The following is a 14,577-nucleotide window of genomic DNA, read 5'->3' as shown; positions in this document are numbered from 1 at the left end:
TCCATTTTGTTTTCATTTTTTTAATTAATCAATTTAGTTCTTATATACTTGCTATACTAGATCTTCCTATTTATCATTGTTATCATTGCAAATGCACCGTATAATCCTACATACATCAAAACACATTGGGGTACTTTAAATACGGTGCTTTCTACAGAGAATAATTGTCACTCTTCTGACTAGGATTTGTTCCTTAATACTTTTTTTAAATTAACCATTGGACAAGCAAATAATGCTGATCAATTTAACACCTTGTTCTCATATCGTTCATTCATTCATTGGAACATTGTAAATGTAATGTTGGTACATATATGGCCTTGGATTTTTCTTCCACTTTGTAAAACAATAACACACCTCAGATTCCTTCCTTAGCCTTTTTTGCTTTTTCTTTCCTGGCTTTCCTTACTCGCAACTTGATTTATCTCTAGTATTTTCCAGTGTTAATAATATAATAATAATAAATTTTATTTATGGGCGCCTTTCAAGAGTCTCAAGGACACCTTACAAAAATTTAGCAAGTAGAGGGAAAACATGTAAGGGGAATGAAATAAATAGTAGAGACATGACTAGTACACAAAGTAAAGACAGAATTCAATACAAAACACAATATGAGGCAATTACCCTCGCAAGAAACGCTAGCCCTAGCCCTAGCCCTGGGATCTAGTGTGATCTAGCTGTGACAGGCTAGGTCCACAAATGGGGGGGCGTCGGGGAAAGTGGGGGGGGGGGGGGGGGTGGAGAAAGGGAGAATGGAGGGATAAAGGGAGGGGGGAGTGGAGAATGGGGAGAAGGTTGGAGAAGGGGGAAGGGAAGAGTGGGGAGAGAGGAGAGGAGAAGGAGGGATGGGGCGGGAGGGGGTGGAGGAGAGAGGGCAATTCAGTCTACACTAAATCCATTCCTGTGAAAAGTTAGAGACGGTGATTGGATCTGGAAGTGGACCGATACGTCTGTAAATAAAACTGAACGACTCAGACATCTTTTCATTTGCACAATTGATTTTATTGTATTAATTTAAATATATTAATGTTTAAAACTCATGCATTGAAGGGAGAATATTTTACAGTCCATCTGTAGTCCCTAACCCTATCCCTGACCCTGACCGTAACCATAACTGGGCGTCACCCGCAGGACAGCATACGTCAGCGTGTATTTCGTACAACTTGACGGTTTTACAGGCGCTCGCAATCACCGAAAAAAATCGCAAAGTGGGATAAGCCCTTTAGATTTAGCTCTTATGGCTAAAGGAATCAAAGGGTTTGGGGCGGAAAGCAGGAACGGGGTACTGATTGCGGATGATCACCCATGATCACATTGAATGGCGGCGCTGGCTCGAAGGGCCATATTTTCTATGTTTTATGACAATATATAGACAATAGACAATAGGTGCAGGAGAAGGCCATTCGGCCCTTCGAGCCAGCACCGCCATTCAATGTGATCATGGCTGATCATCCCCAATCAGTACCCCGTTCCTGCCTTCTCCCCATATCCCCTGACTCCACTATTTTTAAGAGCCCTATCTAGCTCTCTCTTGAAAGTATCCAGAGAACCTGCCTTTGAGGCAGAGAATTCCACAGACTCACAACTCTCTGTGAGAAAAAGTGTCTCCTAGTCTCTGTTCTAAATGGCTTGCCCCTTATTCTTAAACTGTGGCCCCTGGTTCTGGACTTCCCCAACATCGGGAACATGTTTCCTGCCTCTAGCGTGTCCAAACCCTTAACAATCTTATATGTTTCAATGATATACCCTCTCATCCTTCTAAACTCCAGAGTGTACAAGCCCAGCTGCTCCATTCTCTCAGCATATGACAGTCCCGCCATCCCGGGAATTAACCCTGTAAACCTACGCTGCACTCCCTCAATAGCAGCAATGTCCTTCCTCCAATTAGGGGTCCAAAACTGCACACAAAACTCCAGGTGTGGTCTCACTAGGGCTCTGTACAACTGCAGAAGGACCTCTTTGCTCCTATACTCAACTCCTCTGTTATAAAGGCCATATGTTTCTATCTCTCTCTCGGTTCCCTTTCCCCTAACAGTCTGAAGAAGGGTCTTGACCCAAACATCGCCCATCCCCTCTCTCTATAGATGCTGCCCGTCCCGCTGAGTTACTCCAGCACTTTGTGCCTATCTTCAGCCTGACCACAGTGTGATACGGCTGCAACATGATTTGCCAACGTTTAACTCAGTGATCCGACCAAAGATCCGATCGCGAACTGATGGAGAAGGCGCACAGTGTGTGATGACGACTCTCACTTCCGGGGTTGCTCTCACTTCCGCCCCTCCCCTCTGCCCCGCTTCCGCCCCCCTCCCTCTCTGCCCCGCTTCCGCTCTGCCCCGCTTCCGCCCCCTCCTCTGTCCCGCTTCCGCCCCCTCCTCTATGCCCCGCTTCCGGCCGGGTCACGTGCCGCGGGCGGCGGGTGGCGGGTGGCGGGAAGCTCGAGCGGCGGCGGGTGAGCGGGTGAGTGTCAGTCGGCGGCGACTGGGACAAATGTCGGCACCAAGGGGGCAAATAAACCGGCGTCTGCTCCTGGATGGGGGAGAGGGAGAGGGAGAGAGAGAGAGAGAAAGAAACAACCAACCAACACGGCCGTTAACATAGAAACATAGAAATTAGGTGCAGGAGTAGGCCATTCGGCCCTTCGAGCCTGCACCGCCATTCAATATGATCATGAGAGAGAGAGGGATGGGGACGCACACACACACACAGATGGGTGGAGTAATAGGAGCAGAATTAAGTCATTCGGCCCATCAAGTCTACTCCGCCATTCAATCATGCCTGATCTCCCTCTCCCTCCTAACCCCATTCTCCTGCCTTCTCCCCATAACCTCTGACATCTGTACGAATTTACTAGGGAAGGAATAGGTGACGTTTTGGGGTTGAGACCCTTCAGACGTCACCAATTCCTTTGCTGCATAGATGCTGCCTCACCCGCTGAGTTTCTCCAGCATTTTTATCGACCTTCAATGTTTACAGTATCTGCAGTTCCTCTTAAACGGAATCCTTAGTACAGATTTCCCCTTGATCTTATCCGTAATTTTCCATGACTTCCCCCTTGTGTCTCGACTTCACCAACTCACTTCCTTACCTCGGTGTCACAGCATCCCCTGATCTGTGGAGAGGAGCGACCCGAAATGTAACACATTCCTGCCCGGAGATGGGATACCTGTCCCGCTGAGTTACTGATTTTGTGTCTGTCTTGCAGTTAGGGAGAAAAGTGGGGAGTGATGGGTGTCAGATATGGACAGCAGAGGAGTGTAATGTACATAGTTTAAGTGGGAGTAGCAGGTCCCAGGAAAAATGTTGCCATACTACAATTGGCCATTGACGTGCAGGAGGACACGTAGTTCAAGGAAGAGGGGTGTGAAGAAAGGAGGGATTTTGGTGGTAGTAAGGGGGAGGTGGAGATGGGTGACGGCCACTAATTAAAAGTCTACTCCGGGTTCAGATCATGCCTGAACAACGTACCTCGGTGACTGCCAATCACCACCCCCCCCCCCCCCCCCCTGGACACTATTATTATTTATTCAACCATTTGACTATGTACGCTCTTCCAGTGAGATGCTAAATGCATTTCGTTTTCTCTGTACTGTACACTGACAATTTTGAATCTGAATCTGACTGATAAGGCTTAAGAGGACAAATATAAAACCAGAGGGAGCAACTCAGTGGGTCAGGCAAAATCTCTGGATAGGTAACGTTTCGGGTTGGCACCAGTTGTTTTGACTACATCTTAATGAACACATAACCCTTCTCCTGCAAGGAGGAAGCTCGCAGAGAGTTGAAGAGGGAGGTGCTGGCGAAGTTGGAAGCGAGGAGTGGGCCGGTTGGAGAGGGAACGGGGTATTGCCACAAGGTCGGCTGCAGGAGGCTCTCCGGGACACAAAGGCGGTCGGGCGAGGAGAGGGACGTCAGTTCACGGGCCGAGCCGGCGGAAGGTGACGGGAGGACGCCTTGCAGCAGCCTGGGGCTTACCTGCATCGGGAGCCGCTCCAGCACATCAAGCGTGTGGGCCTAACTTTGGCCTTTTAGTGAATGGCACCAAAATATGGAGACTCGTACATGTGTGATCAATGCAAATAGAAGTTCACTATGCAGTGCACATATGACAATAAAACTCCATGGAGCCATTGAGAAATGGATAGGTGGATACAGGCGGTTTGATTGGCAGATGGTGGACAAATGCTAGAGATTAAAAGGAGATAAAAGGGTAAAAAAAAAAATAAGATGAGAAGAGGAGTGAAATGTAAAGCCAGAGGGAGGAGAACTATAGAAGGATGTAGATGAAAGGGAACAGGGGTAAGGGGATGGGATGCTGGGAGAAATGGATTCGCATCCAGGTGGGGCACAAGGAAGAAGAGAAGGAGGGGTTGTGTTGGTAGGCTACCTAAAACTGGAGAATTGTCACAAAGTGCTGGAGTAACTCAGTGGTCAGGCAACAGAGAATATGGATAGGCAACATTTTGGGTTCGGATCCTTAATCAGGCTGATTGTGAGGGGGGGGGGGGAGGGGAATTTTCATCGGAATCTGAGTATCTCAGCTACTCCAGCTTTTTGCCTCTATCTTCGGATTAAACCAGCATCTGCAGTTCCTTCCGACACACGTGATAAGTGAATTTAAGTGAGGGAGTTTGATTGACGAGCAAAGGCCAGAGATAAAAAGGTACAAAAGGGTGTCAGATCAGGGGAGGAGTGAAATGGATGGCTATATAGCTGAAGGGATTTAATTTACCCCAACCTTGGAAATAAAAACACTGTTCTCATTATTCAATCATTTTTACCTCTGCTCGAATCCTGGTGAATTTGCATGAGCCTTCCATCAGATTTATGAAATCTTAAGGGGTACAGATATAGCCGCAGACTTTTCTCCAGTGTGGGGTGGGGGGTCTAAAACTAGAGGACACAGGTTTAAGGATGGGGAGAGGGGAAAATATTCACTGGAACCTGTGAGACTATGTTTTCACACAAAGTGGAATGAGCTGCTGGAGGATGTAGTCGAGGAGGATACAATAGCAAATAGATTTGAGCAGGTACTTGGTAGAAAGTTACAGGGATGTTGACCAAACACAAGAGTTTGCAGAAGGATCCCGATCCGAGATGTTGCCTGCCCACAGATGCTGCCCAACCTGTTGAGTTCCTCCAGCACTATGCGTTTTGCTCTGGAAATAGGCTGCGCATTATACATTTATGGGGCACCAGGAGGGTAATGTTTATTAAAAGTAGAAAATGACTTTTATACTCGTCTGAGAATGTTTCAAAATTTCCCCAGTCTAAACTAGCACAAAAATTGGACATTTGATACTAAATATTCTTTATTTCCTCCTCTGCAGAGATGTGACGTGTAGTGCAGGAGAGAAACCGGAGCGGGTGATTGCGAGCAGATGGATCGATACGATGAGTTAAAACGTCTGCTGAAGAAGTGGGAGACTTCGTTCCTCGAGGAACACAAGCGCAAGCCAAATAAGGTAGATGCTGAGCAGTAACTCAATTCTGAAAAATCCCACCACCATTTCTTCTCATCGAGCTGGATGTTTCCTCATCGAGCAGAAGACATAAAAGCTTGATAGCACATACCACCAGATTCAGGAACAGCTTCATCCCTGCTGTAATCCGACTACTGAACGGCCCTCTCGTATGCAAAGGATGAATTCCCAACCATCTCATTACAGCCCTTGCACTTTTTAAAAAATGTCTGCACATCCTCCATAGGTCGAACACTACATTTTGTACTGTATATTTCATCTTTGGCACCACTTGCTGTAGTCATGTTAAGTATGATTTACACGCATAGCAGGCAAATCAAAGTTTTTCACAGTATCCACGTGACAATGATAAACTAATACTTTGTGTTGCACATGTGAAGAGGATGCTTCTACACATGCTTGCCTTCTCAGAGAACTTACCTCCCCATCTTTTCCCTTATTTAGGTGGATGTGGCCGGTGCTTCGGAGGAGACACAATGTAAGTAATTGACTTTTGTGAAGCAAATCTTCCTTTAACAAAAAAAATAATATAATGTGTGGAACAGAGAGGAATGCAGGCAGCAAAGATCCAGAATTAAAATTAAGAAGCAAGTCGTCTGAACTCTGTTTCTTTGTCATTTTGTTTTTTCTCTCTCATAACATCATTAATTGATCACTGAAAGCAAGTCTCATTATTAATGCGTTGCTTTGTTTACAAACTTGTGTATGTGGTCTCCAAATGCCACGGGCAATTATTTATCCAGAGAGAGGGAGGAATAACGCTGTCAGAGACAGTATGTCAGGGGGTATGGAGAGAAGGCAGGTACGGGATACTGAGTTGGATGATCAGCCATGATCATATTGAATGGCGGTGCAGGCTCGAAGGGCCGAATGGCCTACTCCTGCACCTAATTTCTATGTTTCTATGTTAGTATGTCAGGAACCAGGGAGAGATAGTTGATAGCAAATTGGCTTCATGGAAGGAAGCAGAGGGTGATGGTGGAAGGTTGCTTCTCGGACTGGAGGCCTGTGACTAGTGGTGTGCCTCAGGGTTCGGTGCTGGGCCCGTTACTGTTTGTCATCTACATCAATGATTTGGATGAGAACATACAGGGCAAGATTAGCAAGTTTGCTGATGATACAAAAGTGGGTGGTATTGCAGATAGTGAAGATGGTTGTGAAAAATTGCAGCAGGATCTTGATCGATTGGCCAGGTGGGCTGAGGAATGGTTGATGGAATTTAATACAGAGAAATGTGAAGTGTTGCATTTTGGAATGTCTAACAAGGGCAGGACCTACACAGCCAATGGTAGACCTCTGGGGAGTGTTGTAGAGCAGAGGGATCTAGGAGTACAGGTGCATGGTTCCTTGAAGGTCGAGTTGCAGGTAGATAAAGTGGTCAAAAGGCTTTTGGCACATTGGCCTTCATCAGCCTTGAGTGTTGAGTCTAGAAGTTGGGAGGTTATGTTGCAGTTGTATAAGACGTTGGTGAGACCGCATTTAGAGTATTGTGTTCAGTTCTGGACACCATGTTATAAGAATGACATTGTCAAGCTTTAAAGTGTTAAGAGAAGATTGACGAGGATGTTGCCAGGACGAGAGTCTGAGCTATAGGGCGAGGTTGAGTAGGCTGAGTCTCTAGTCCTTGGAGCGCAGGAGGATGAGGAGTGAACTTATAGAGGTGTATAAAATCATGAGAGAAATAAATCGGGTAGATGCACAGAATCTCCTTCCCAGAGGAGGGGAATCGAGGACCGGAGGACATAGGTTCAAGGTGAAGGAGAAAAGATTTGATAAGCATCTGAGGGGTAACCTTTTCACACAAAAGGTGGTGGATGTATGGAACAAGCTGCCAGAGGAGGTAGTTGAGGCTGGGACTATCCCAACGTTAGACAGGCACATGGATAGGACAAATTTGGAGGGATATGGACCAAACATAGGCAAGTGTGACCACCTGCAGCCTGTCCGCGTTTTTTATTATTTTTTGTGTCTATGTTTATACTGTAGTAGTGTTATGTTATTTTATGTTGGGGGTGTGTGGGGGGGGGGGTGGGTGGGGGTGGGGTGGGGAGGGGGGGGGGAAACTTTTGAATCTCTCCCTGCACTGGAGACCCGACTTTTTCTCGTCGGGTCTCAGCTGGGGGGGCCGCAAGGGCGGCCTCCAACAGGAAGAAGCCGGGGACTCAGGTGCACTCACCTCACCGTCGGAGCTGGCCGAGACCAGAGCGGGTGGACGGTGGAGGAGCGCTGCCGCTGGCTGTTGCTGCTGCTGCTGCTGCTGCTGCTGATCGGAGGCTTGATGCGGGTCACGCCGGCACCGGGAGCCCGCGGATCCCTGGAGGGAGACCGCTTTTTCTCCTGCAACGGCGACTCTCCCCGCCCGAGTTGCGGGGTTGAAGAGCTTGGAGCGGGGCTCTGCAAACGCCGCCTGCGAGACACCGGGGGCTCCCAAATCAAGACCCGGTGTGCGACCTGCACCACCCGGCGTGGCTTTAATGGCCGCGGGACAATCGCCATCGCCAGCCGGGGGCTTTGACTTTGACTCTGACATCGGGGGGATAAGTTTATTTGTTGATGGATGTTTATGTACAATGTAATTATGTTGTGTCTGGGGTCTATTTGTGTGTAATGTATGGCTGCAGAAACGGCATTTCATTTGGACCTCCAGGGGTCCAAATGACAATTAAATATACTCTTGATACTTGATACTCTTGAAGTTGGCTCGTGTGGGCATGTTGGGGCAAAGGGCCTGTTTCCACACTGTATCACTCTATGACTTACATGGAGGCTACTTATTCTTGATATCAGCTTGATATCAAGATGAATTTCTTCTGAATCTTTGGAATTCTCTGCAACGGCCTGAGATGAAAGATGAGGTGCTGCTCCAAAAGTTTACTTTGGATATTGTTGGAAGAATCTTGGAGGCCAAGGGGAGAGGGTGCACGAGCGGAAGTGATACAGAGCGTTAAAGGGTCACCCTTGTGGACTGCACAAAGAAGTTCTGCAAAGGTATTAAGCATATTCAGGGCTGGGGTAGATAGGTTTTTACACCAGGAGGATTGAAAGGTTATGTAACTCTTAGAACTCTGCGAGTGAAGGATTTCCAATTGGAATATTTTATCTGGAGGAGAACTCAATTTTAGTTTCACATGTTGTAAATTATTTCTGTGATAAAATTTGGCCTCTGCAAACTGTAGAGATAACCTGTGCTTTGTGAATTTGCAGACCTATACAAGGAGTACAGAGCTATAAAGAAAACTAGAGAAAGCCTTGCTGCAGAAAGCGATCAAAGTCCACATGTGGACATTGTGAATGGGCCTTCGCAGGGCAGTAACCAAACTAAGGAGAAGGAAACGGTAAAACTGTTTTTCTTAGTCATATCTCTCGTCACTTATCTTTTGCTGTAACATTTCCAGATTTAGTGTTCCCCTCACTGGTGAAAACCTAGTTACTCATGACTTTCAAGTGGGATTTGGATGAGCACAAGCAAGAACAACATGCAAGATGGCGGGTAAAATAAAGACTGATTGAACAGATTGATCCACAAGGTGCCTACATCGATTGAATGGCTGCTTTTTGTGCCAAAAAAAAATAAGGATTTCTCCTATTTCTCCTATATTTAAGAAGTATCAAGGCAAATAGGAGGAACTCAACGGGTCAGGCAGCACCTCTGGTACTCTCTGGTAGTTCCCTCCGCAACTTCCTGGTTAACTCGTCCCTTCCCACCGAAACCACCCCCTCCCCAGGTACCTTCCCCTGCAACTGCAGAAAATGCAACACCTGTCGTTATACCTTCTCCCTCGACTCTGACAGTCCTTTCAGGTTAGGCAGAGATTCACTTGCACCTCCTCCAACCTCATCCACTGTATCTGTTGTTCAAGATGTGGATTCTTATACATCGGCGAGACCAAACGCAGATTGGGCGATCGTTTCGCGAAACACCTTCGCTCAGCCCGCCTGAACCAACCTGATCTCCCGGTTGCTGGACACTTTAATTCTCCTTCCCATTCCCACACAGACCTTTCTGTTCTAGATCTCCTCCATTGTCAGAGTGAGGCTAAACACAAATTGGAGGAAAAGCATCTCATATTTCGCTTGGGCAGCTTACAGCCCAGTCGTATGAATATTGATTTCTCTCACTTCAGGTAACCCCGCCATTTCCTCTCTATCCTTCCCCCACCCAAGTCACACTAGCTTCTCATTTTCACCCAACCCACAGCTTACAATGGCCTGTTTCATTTATCATCATTACTTTATCTCTTTATCTCTCCACATTACCATCTATATCTCTCATTTCTCTTATCCCTAACCAGTCTTAAGAGGGGTCTCGACCCAAAACGACACCTATTCCTTCTCCCCAGAGATGCTGCCTGTCCCGCTGAGTTACTCCAGCTTTTTGTGTCTATCTTCAGCACCTCTGATAAACATGGATAAGTAATGCTTTGCATTAGAATCCTTCTTCAGTCTCGATCTCGACCCGAAACGTCGTCTATCCGTATCCCCCAGAGATGTATCCTGTCCCGCTAAGTTGTTATTTTGCTGTGCATCTTGATGACTCAGTGCCATGATGATCACCTTATTTCAATTTCTAGACTTGCGAACCTGATGTTTGGGGGTCACATCTAAATCGTCAGAACAGACTTGTTCAGGAGCTTACGGTGCAGGAACATAGAACCATCAATGCATCGGCCCAGTATTATGGAATGAAATTGAAGGAGAAAATTGGAACATCGGGAAAAGTAAGGCCTTTATTTCGTTGACTTCTTACAGAGGTGTGATTTCAGGGGTGCTATTTTCCTTGCTTTATCTCATTCCAATAGAGTTTACAGCAGCCATATGCAAACATGGCCAACTTTATCCTTGCATTGCAATGCTTAGAACTATATTCTGCACACTGTATCTTTTCCTTCCCTCTACCTATTAAACTCGACATTGGCATGATCGTATTTATGTATAGTATTACCTGATTTGATTGGAAAGCGAGCACATTGAAAGCTTTTCACTAGTACACGTGGTTTATTATTGTCACGGGTACCTTGGTACATGTGACAATAATAAACCTAAACAGTCTTCTGTTCACTGCTGTTAAGGCACCTCATTGTGGTTGTCAGTCCACCATCCAAGCAGACTGTGTGGTGGAGACACATGGTACTGCAGGTGCTGAAATCTTATAACAAAACACAAAGTGCTAGAGCAACCCAGCAGGTCAAGCAGCAGCTGTGGAGGGAATGGCCAGGCAATGTTTCGTGTTGTGACCCGTCTCATGTTCAGATCCCAGGAATGTTTGGGCTAACATATGATAGCTGTTTGAAGGTAATGGGCCTTTACTCGCTGGAGTTTAGAAGGATGGGGGGGGCGGGAAGAGAATCTCATTAAACTTACCGAATGGTGAAAGGCCTGGATAGAGTAAATATAAAGTGGGAGAGACTAGGACCAGAGGCCATAGCCTTAGAATAAAACGATGTACCTTTGGAAAGATGAGATGGAATTTCTTTAGTCAGAGAGTAATGAATCTGGAATTCATTGCCACGGAAGGCTGTGAAGGCCGTCAATTAATATTTTGAAGGTGGATGTTGACAGATTCTTGATTAGTTCAGGGGTTATGGGGAGAATGGAGTTGAAAGGGAAAGATAGATCATGATTGAATGGCGGAGTAGACTTTATCGGCCGAATGGCTTAATTCTGCTCCTATCACTTATGAACTTATGAACTTCTTCAGACTGACTGAGACAACATGTGGTGTCTGTTGTCCAAACACCTTGTAGACCTGGGGAATGAGGATGTGGCTTGCATGTTATGAATTAAAAGTAACCATTGGGACATTTGACGTTTGATCTTGTGCATTGTATGAAAGTTGTGTTATTTTGCTTTCGTGGGAATGATCATCACCAATGATACCTTTGTAAAAACGTATTTTCACAACTTAATAATATGTAACAGTTCCCTAACAATAGATCAACCACAGTTTTGTACTTTAAAATATATGTTATCTTTTAAAAGGAGAGGCCAGTCTCCCTGCGTAAGTCAATAACTCCAAGAAGACCACGGATGTCCAAGGAGATTAAGGCCAATGAAACTAACCTGGCTGTTGGAGCAGAACCTGCCACCACCCAAACGTTTCAGAGACTGCAGACTACAACCAACGAGCCCCCTGATGGGCCTGAGCAGCTGGAGTTACTGCACGCCACCATGAAGGGTATTACTCCTTCAAAAATCCTCCTCACACTGGCACAGTCTCCTCAACCTATAAACAAACTACAACTATTGCAGCAGAGCGTATCGAGAAGAATGTCCTCGCTTGACGTTGGCTGGTTGGACAGGTGCCAGGGGAGGACCCAGCAGGAAGTGGGCTTGCCCATTTCAGGCAACTGTTTGTCACGGGCCGGTGCGGCAAATGGAGCACGTGATCTCGATCTGGATCATGGGAGGCCATCGGCCAAAGGCAAGTCGCTGCCTTCAAATGACTCCACACCAGAAGCCAATGACAAACCAGAAGCCAATAACAGGACTCAGTCGGCTAGTGGAAGGCACCAAAGTGATGTTCCTGCTGCAGTCGATAGTAAGCCATGTCCGGTGAGCTGTATCTCTGCAGTAGCTGGTTGTGCCCCAACATTATTCGGCATTGTCCCTTTGAACGCTGTGTGCGACTCTGCTCCCTGTCCAACTGGTCTTGGAAAGCCTGCGGTATCAGAGAATGACTATTTAACTCCTACTTGTCAAATGAAGACCACCAAAGTAAAATTCCAAAACCCCATGGAGGGCCAATTAAACCACGATTCAGTTGCGGCAATGCAGAGAGCTTCGTGCCTGCAAGACCTCTCCCCACAGACGTACGAGATTGTGAAACCTGACTCGGGCACCGAGTTAAAGACTGACTGTAAGGAGGAATCGGACAATGTGAAAACTAGGAGCAAAAAGCGACGGAGAAAAGATGTGGAGCAGAGTTTTGGGGCTTGTGAAGGTGAGACCAAGAAGCGTCGAAGGACAACCAAGCTTTCAGACGCTGGCTCAGCACCGGATAAAGAGAGGGGGCATTCGAGTAAAGCTGGTTCCAAACTTAAGGCAACTGAAAGCTCTCACATTGAGGGTGACAGCAAGAATAAACCGAACTCTGCGATTCCGCACGAGAATCTGTATGGAGATGTGGAGGAGCAGAGCCACCCATCAGAATCTGGAAGGACTGCAGCAACCAGGTATGTGCAGACATTGTGGCTTCACAATAAGGTGCCAGGAGGCTGGACGGCTATTTGCTTTGTTTTTTTTTGTTTCAACATTAACCAAAAGAATAAAACCAAACTGTATTGTAGTTTTATCACCTTGTTTATTTAGCCAGTGGTGAGATGTTTGTTCTATACATCTCTACATCACCGTCTATATCTCGTGTTTCTCTTTCCCCTGGCTCTCAGTCTGAAGAAGGTTCTCAAGCCAAAACGTCACTTATTCCTTTTCTCCAGAGATGCTGCTTGACCCGCTGAGTTACTTCAGCTTTTTGTGTCTATTTAAGATATTGCTACTTGTTTTGCTGTCAATGGAGATTTATAAAATTAGGAGACGTTAATACAGTCAGAACCTTTGTCCCAGGGTGGAAATGCCAAAAATTCCAGGGTATAACTTTAAGGTGAGAGGTGCAAAGTTTGAAGGAGATGTACTGGGCATGTTTCCTTGCATAGAGAGTGGTGGGTGCCTGGAATCCACTGATGGTGGTGGAGATAGATCGTATAGTGGCATTTAACACGCTTTTAGATAGGTACATGGATATGCAGGAAATGGAGGGATATGGATCATGTGCAGGCAAAGAAGATAATAATAATAATAATAATATCTTTTATTGTCATTGCACATAAGCGCAACGAGATTTGGGTTTGCAGCTTCCATCCGATGTCATAACTTAAATAACTAATAAAATTTAGATTTAGATACCCTGAGAAACATGGTTTGTAAAAAGAACATTACAACAGTAAAACAGTTCAAACAGACTAAAGAGCAGATGTGTCTGTGCGACATGACCGAGGGAGACAGCCCATAGGGGGATGGGGGGCACTCAGCAGGGCCGGTTCAGAGCGCTATAGCTCTGGGAATGAAGCTGTTCCTGAGTCTGGAGGTTTGGGCGTAGAAGGCCTTGTAACGTATGCCGGAGGGAAGTAGTTTGAACAGTCCATTACAAGGGTGTAAGGAGTCTTGATGGATGCTGATGGCCTTCCTGAGGCACCATGTGTGGTAGATGCCCTCCAAGGCTGGTAGCGGTGTCCCAATGATCTTCTGCGCTCTGTGGACGACGCGCTGAAGAGCTCTCCTCTCCGCCTCCGTGCAGCTGAGATACCACACAGAGATGCCATACGTTAATATGCTCTCTGTGGTGCAGCGGTAGAAGGTTGTCAGCAGCTGTTGGGGCAGACCAGACTTTTTTTAATGTTCTCAGGAAGAACAGTTGTTGCTGTGCCTTTTATTAATTTATCTTGGCATCATGTTCGCCACCGGCATTGTGGGCCAAACGGCCTGTTCCAGTAATCATTATATGTTAAAGATAGGTTACAAAAATCTATGTTCAGAGGGTGATTTTAAAATGTTGAATTTTCTGTTGCTGATTATAGTAGGTATCAATAACTTCTTCAAATGATAGGCAATTACTTGACTGTATAGAAGACTGGACTAAGACTTGACGTAGTAAAACTATAGCATGGAATGGATGGGCTGAACATTCTGTGACCCTTGTATGATCTTTTAGCTTTATATAAAGACATATAAAGTCAAACTGTTATCAGAATACTGAACGGTCGTCCCATAAACTAAGGTGTAGTCATGATCTTCCAGCCCACCTGATTGAGAACTTTGCATGTTTCCTCTGTAACTGTAACACTATATTCTGTGCTCTGGTGGTTTTCTCTTTGTACTACCTGTTCTACGTGTATGGCTTGGCTGTACTCATGTGTGGTATGATTTGACTGGAAGCTTTTTATTGTATCTCGGTACACATTACGACCCAATAGCACTTATTTATCCCAGGAGGGAAATTAATTTGCCAAGAGTCATAAAAAACACAAACACATGGCAATGATAAATCTAAACTTCAACTGCGCTTTCACAGATCTGCGCAGTGTGTACCCGATGAGCCAGTTAGTGT

The 14,577-nt window shown here is 46.0% G+C and overlaps 1 protein-coding gene across 1 annotated transcript in view; it reads left to right on the top strand.

Moving 5' to 3' along the window:
- Positions 1 to 2,380: 2,380 nt before the first annotated feature.
- The window catches only part of recql4 (RecQ helicase-like 4), an 82,655-nt gene continuing 70,458 nt past the window's right edge, over positions 2,381 to 14,577 (top strand). The window contains exons 1-6 of the mRNA XM_055648926.1: positions 2,381 to 2,454; positions 5,325 to 5,459; positions 5,922 to 5,955; positions 8,682 to 8,812; positions 10,049 to 10,195; positions 11,457 to 12,649. Of these exons, the coding sequence (XP_055504901.1) occupies positions 5,376 to 5,459; positions 5,922 to 5,955; positions 8,682 to 8,812; positions 10,049 to 10,195; positions 11,457 to 12,649 (1,589 nt within the window). The 5' untranslated portion in view covers positions 2,381 to 2,454; positions 5,325 to 5,375. The remainder of the gene's footprint in view (positions 2,455 to 5,324; positions 5,460 to 5,921; positions 5,956 to 8,681; positions 8,813 to 10,048; positions 10,196 to 11,456; positions 12,650 to 14,577) is intronic.

Source organism: Leucoraja erinacea, chromosome 2, assembly GCF_028641065.1.
Source record: "Leucoraja erinacea ecotype New England chromosome 2, Leri_hhj_1, whole genome shotgun sequence".
Classification (NCBI taxonomy): Eukaryota; Metazoa; Chordata; class Chondrichthyes; order Rajiformes; family Rajidae; genus Leucoraja; species Leucoraja erinaceus.
The sequence above is the reverse complement of the archived record's forward strand: the minus strand, read 5'-3'. Positions and strand labels throughout refer to the sequence as shown.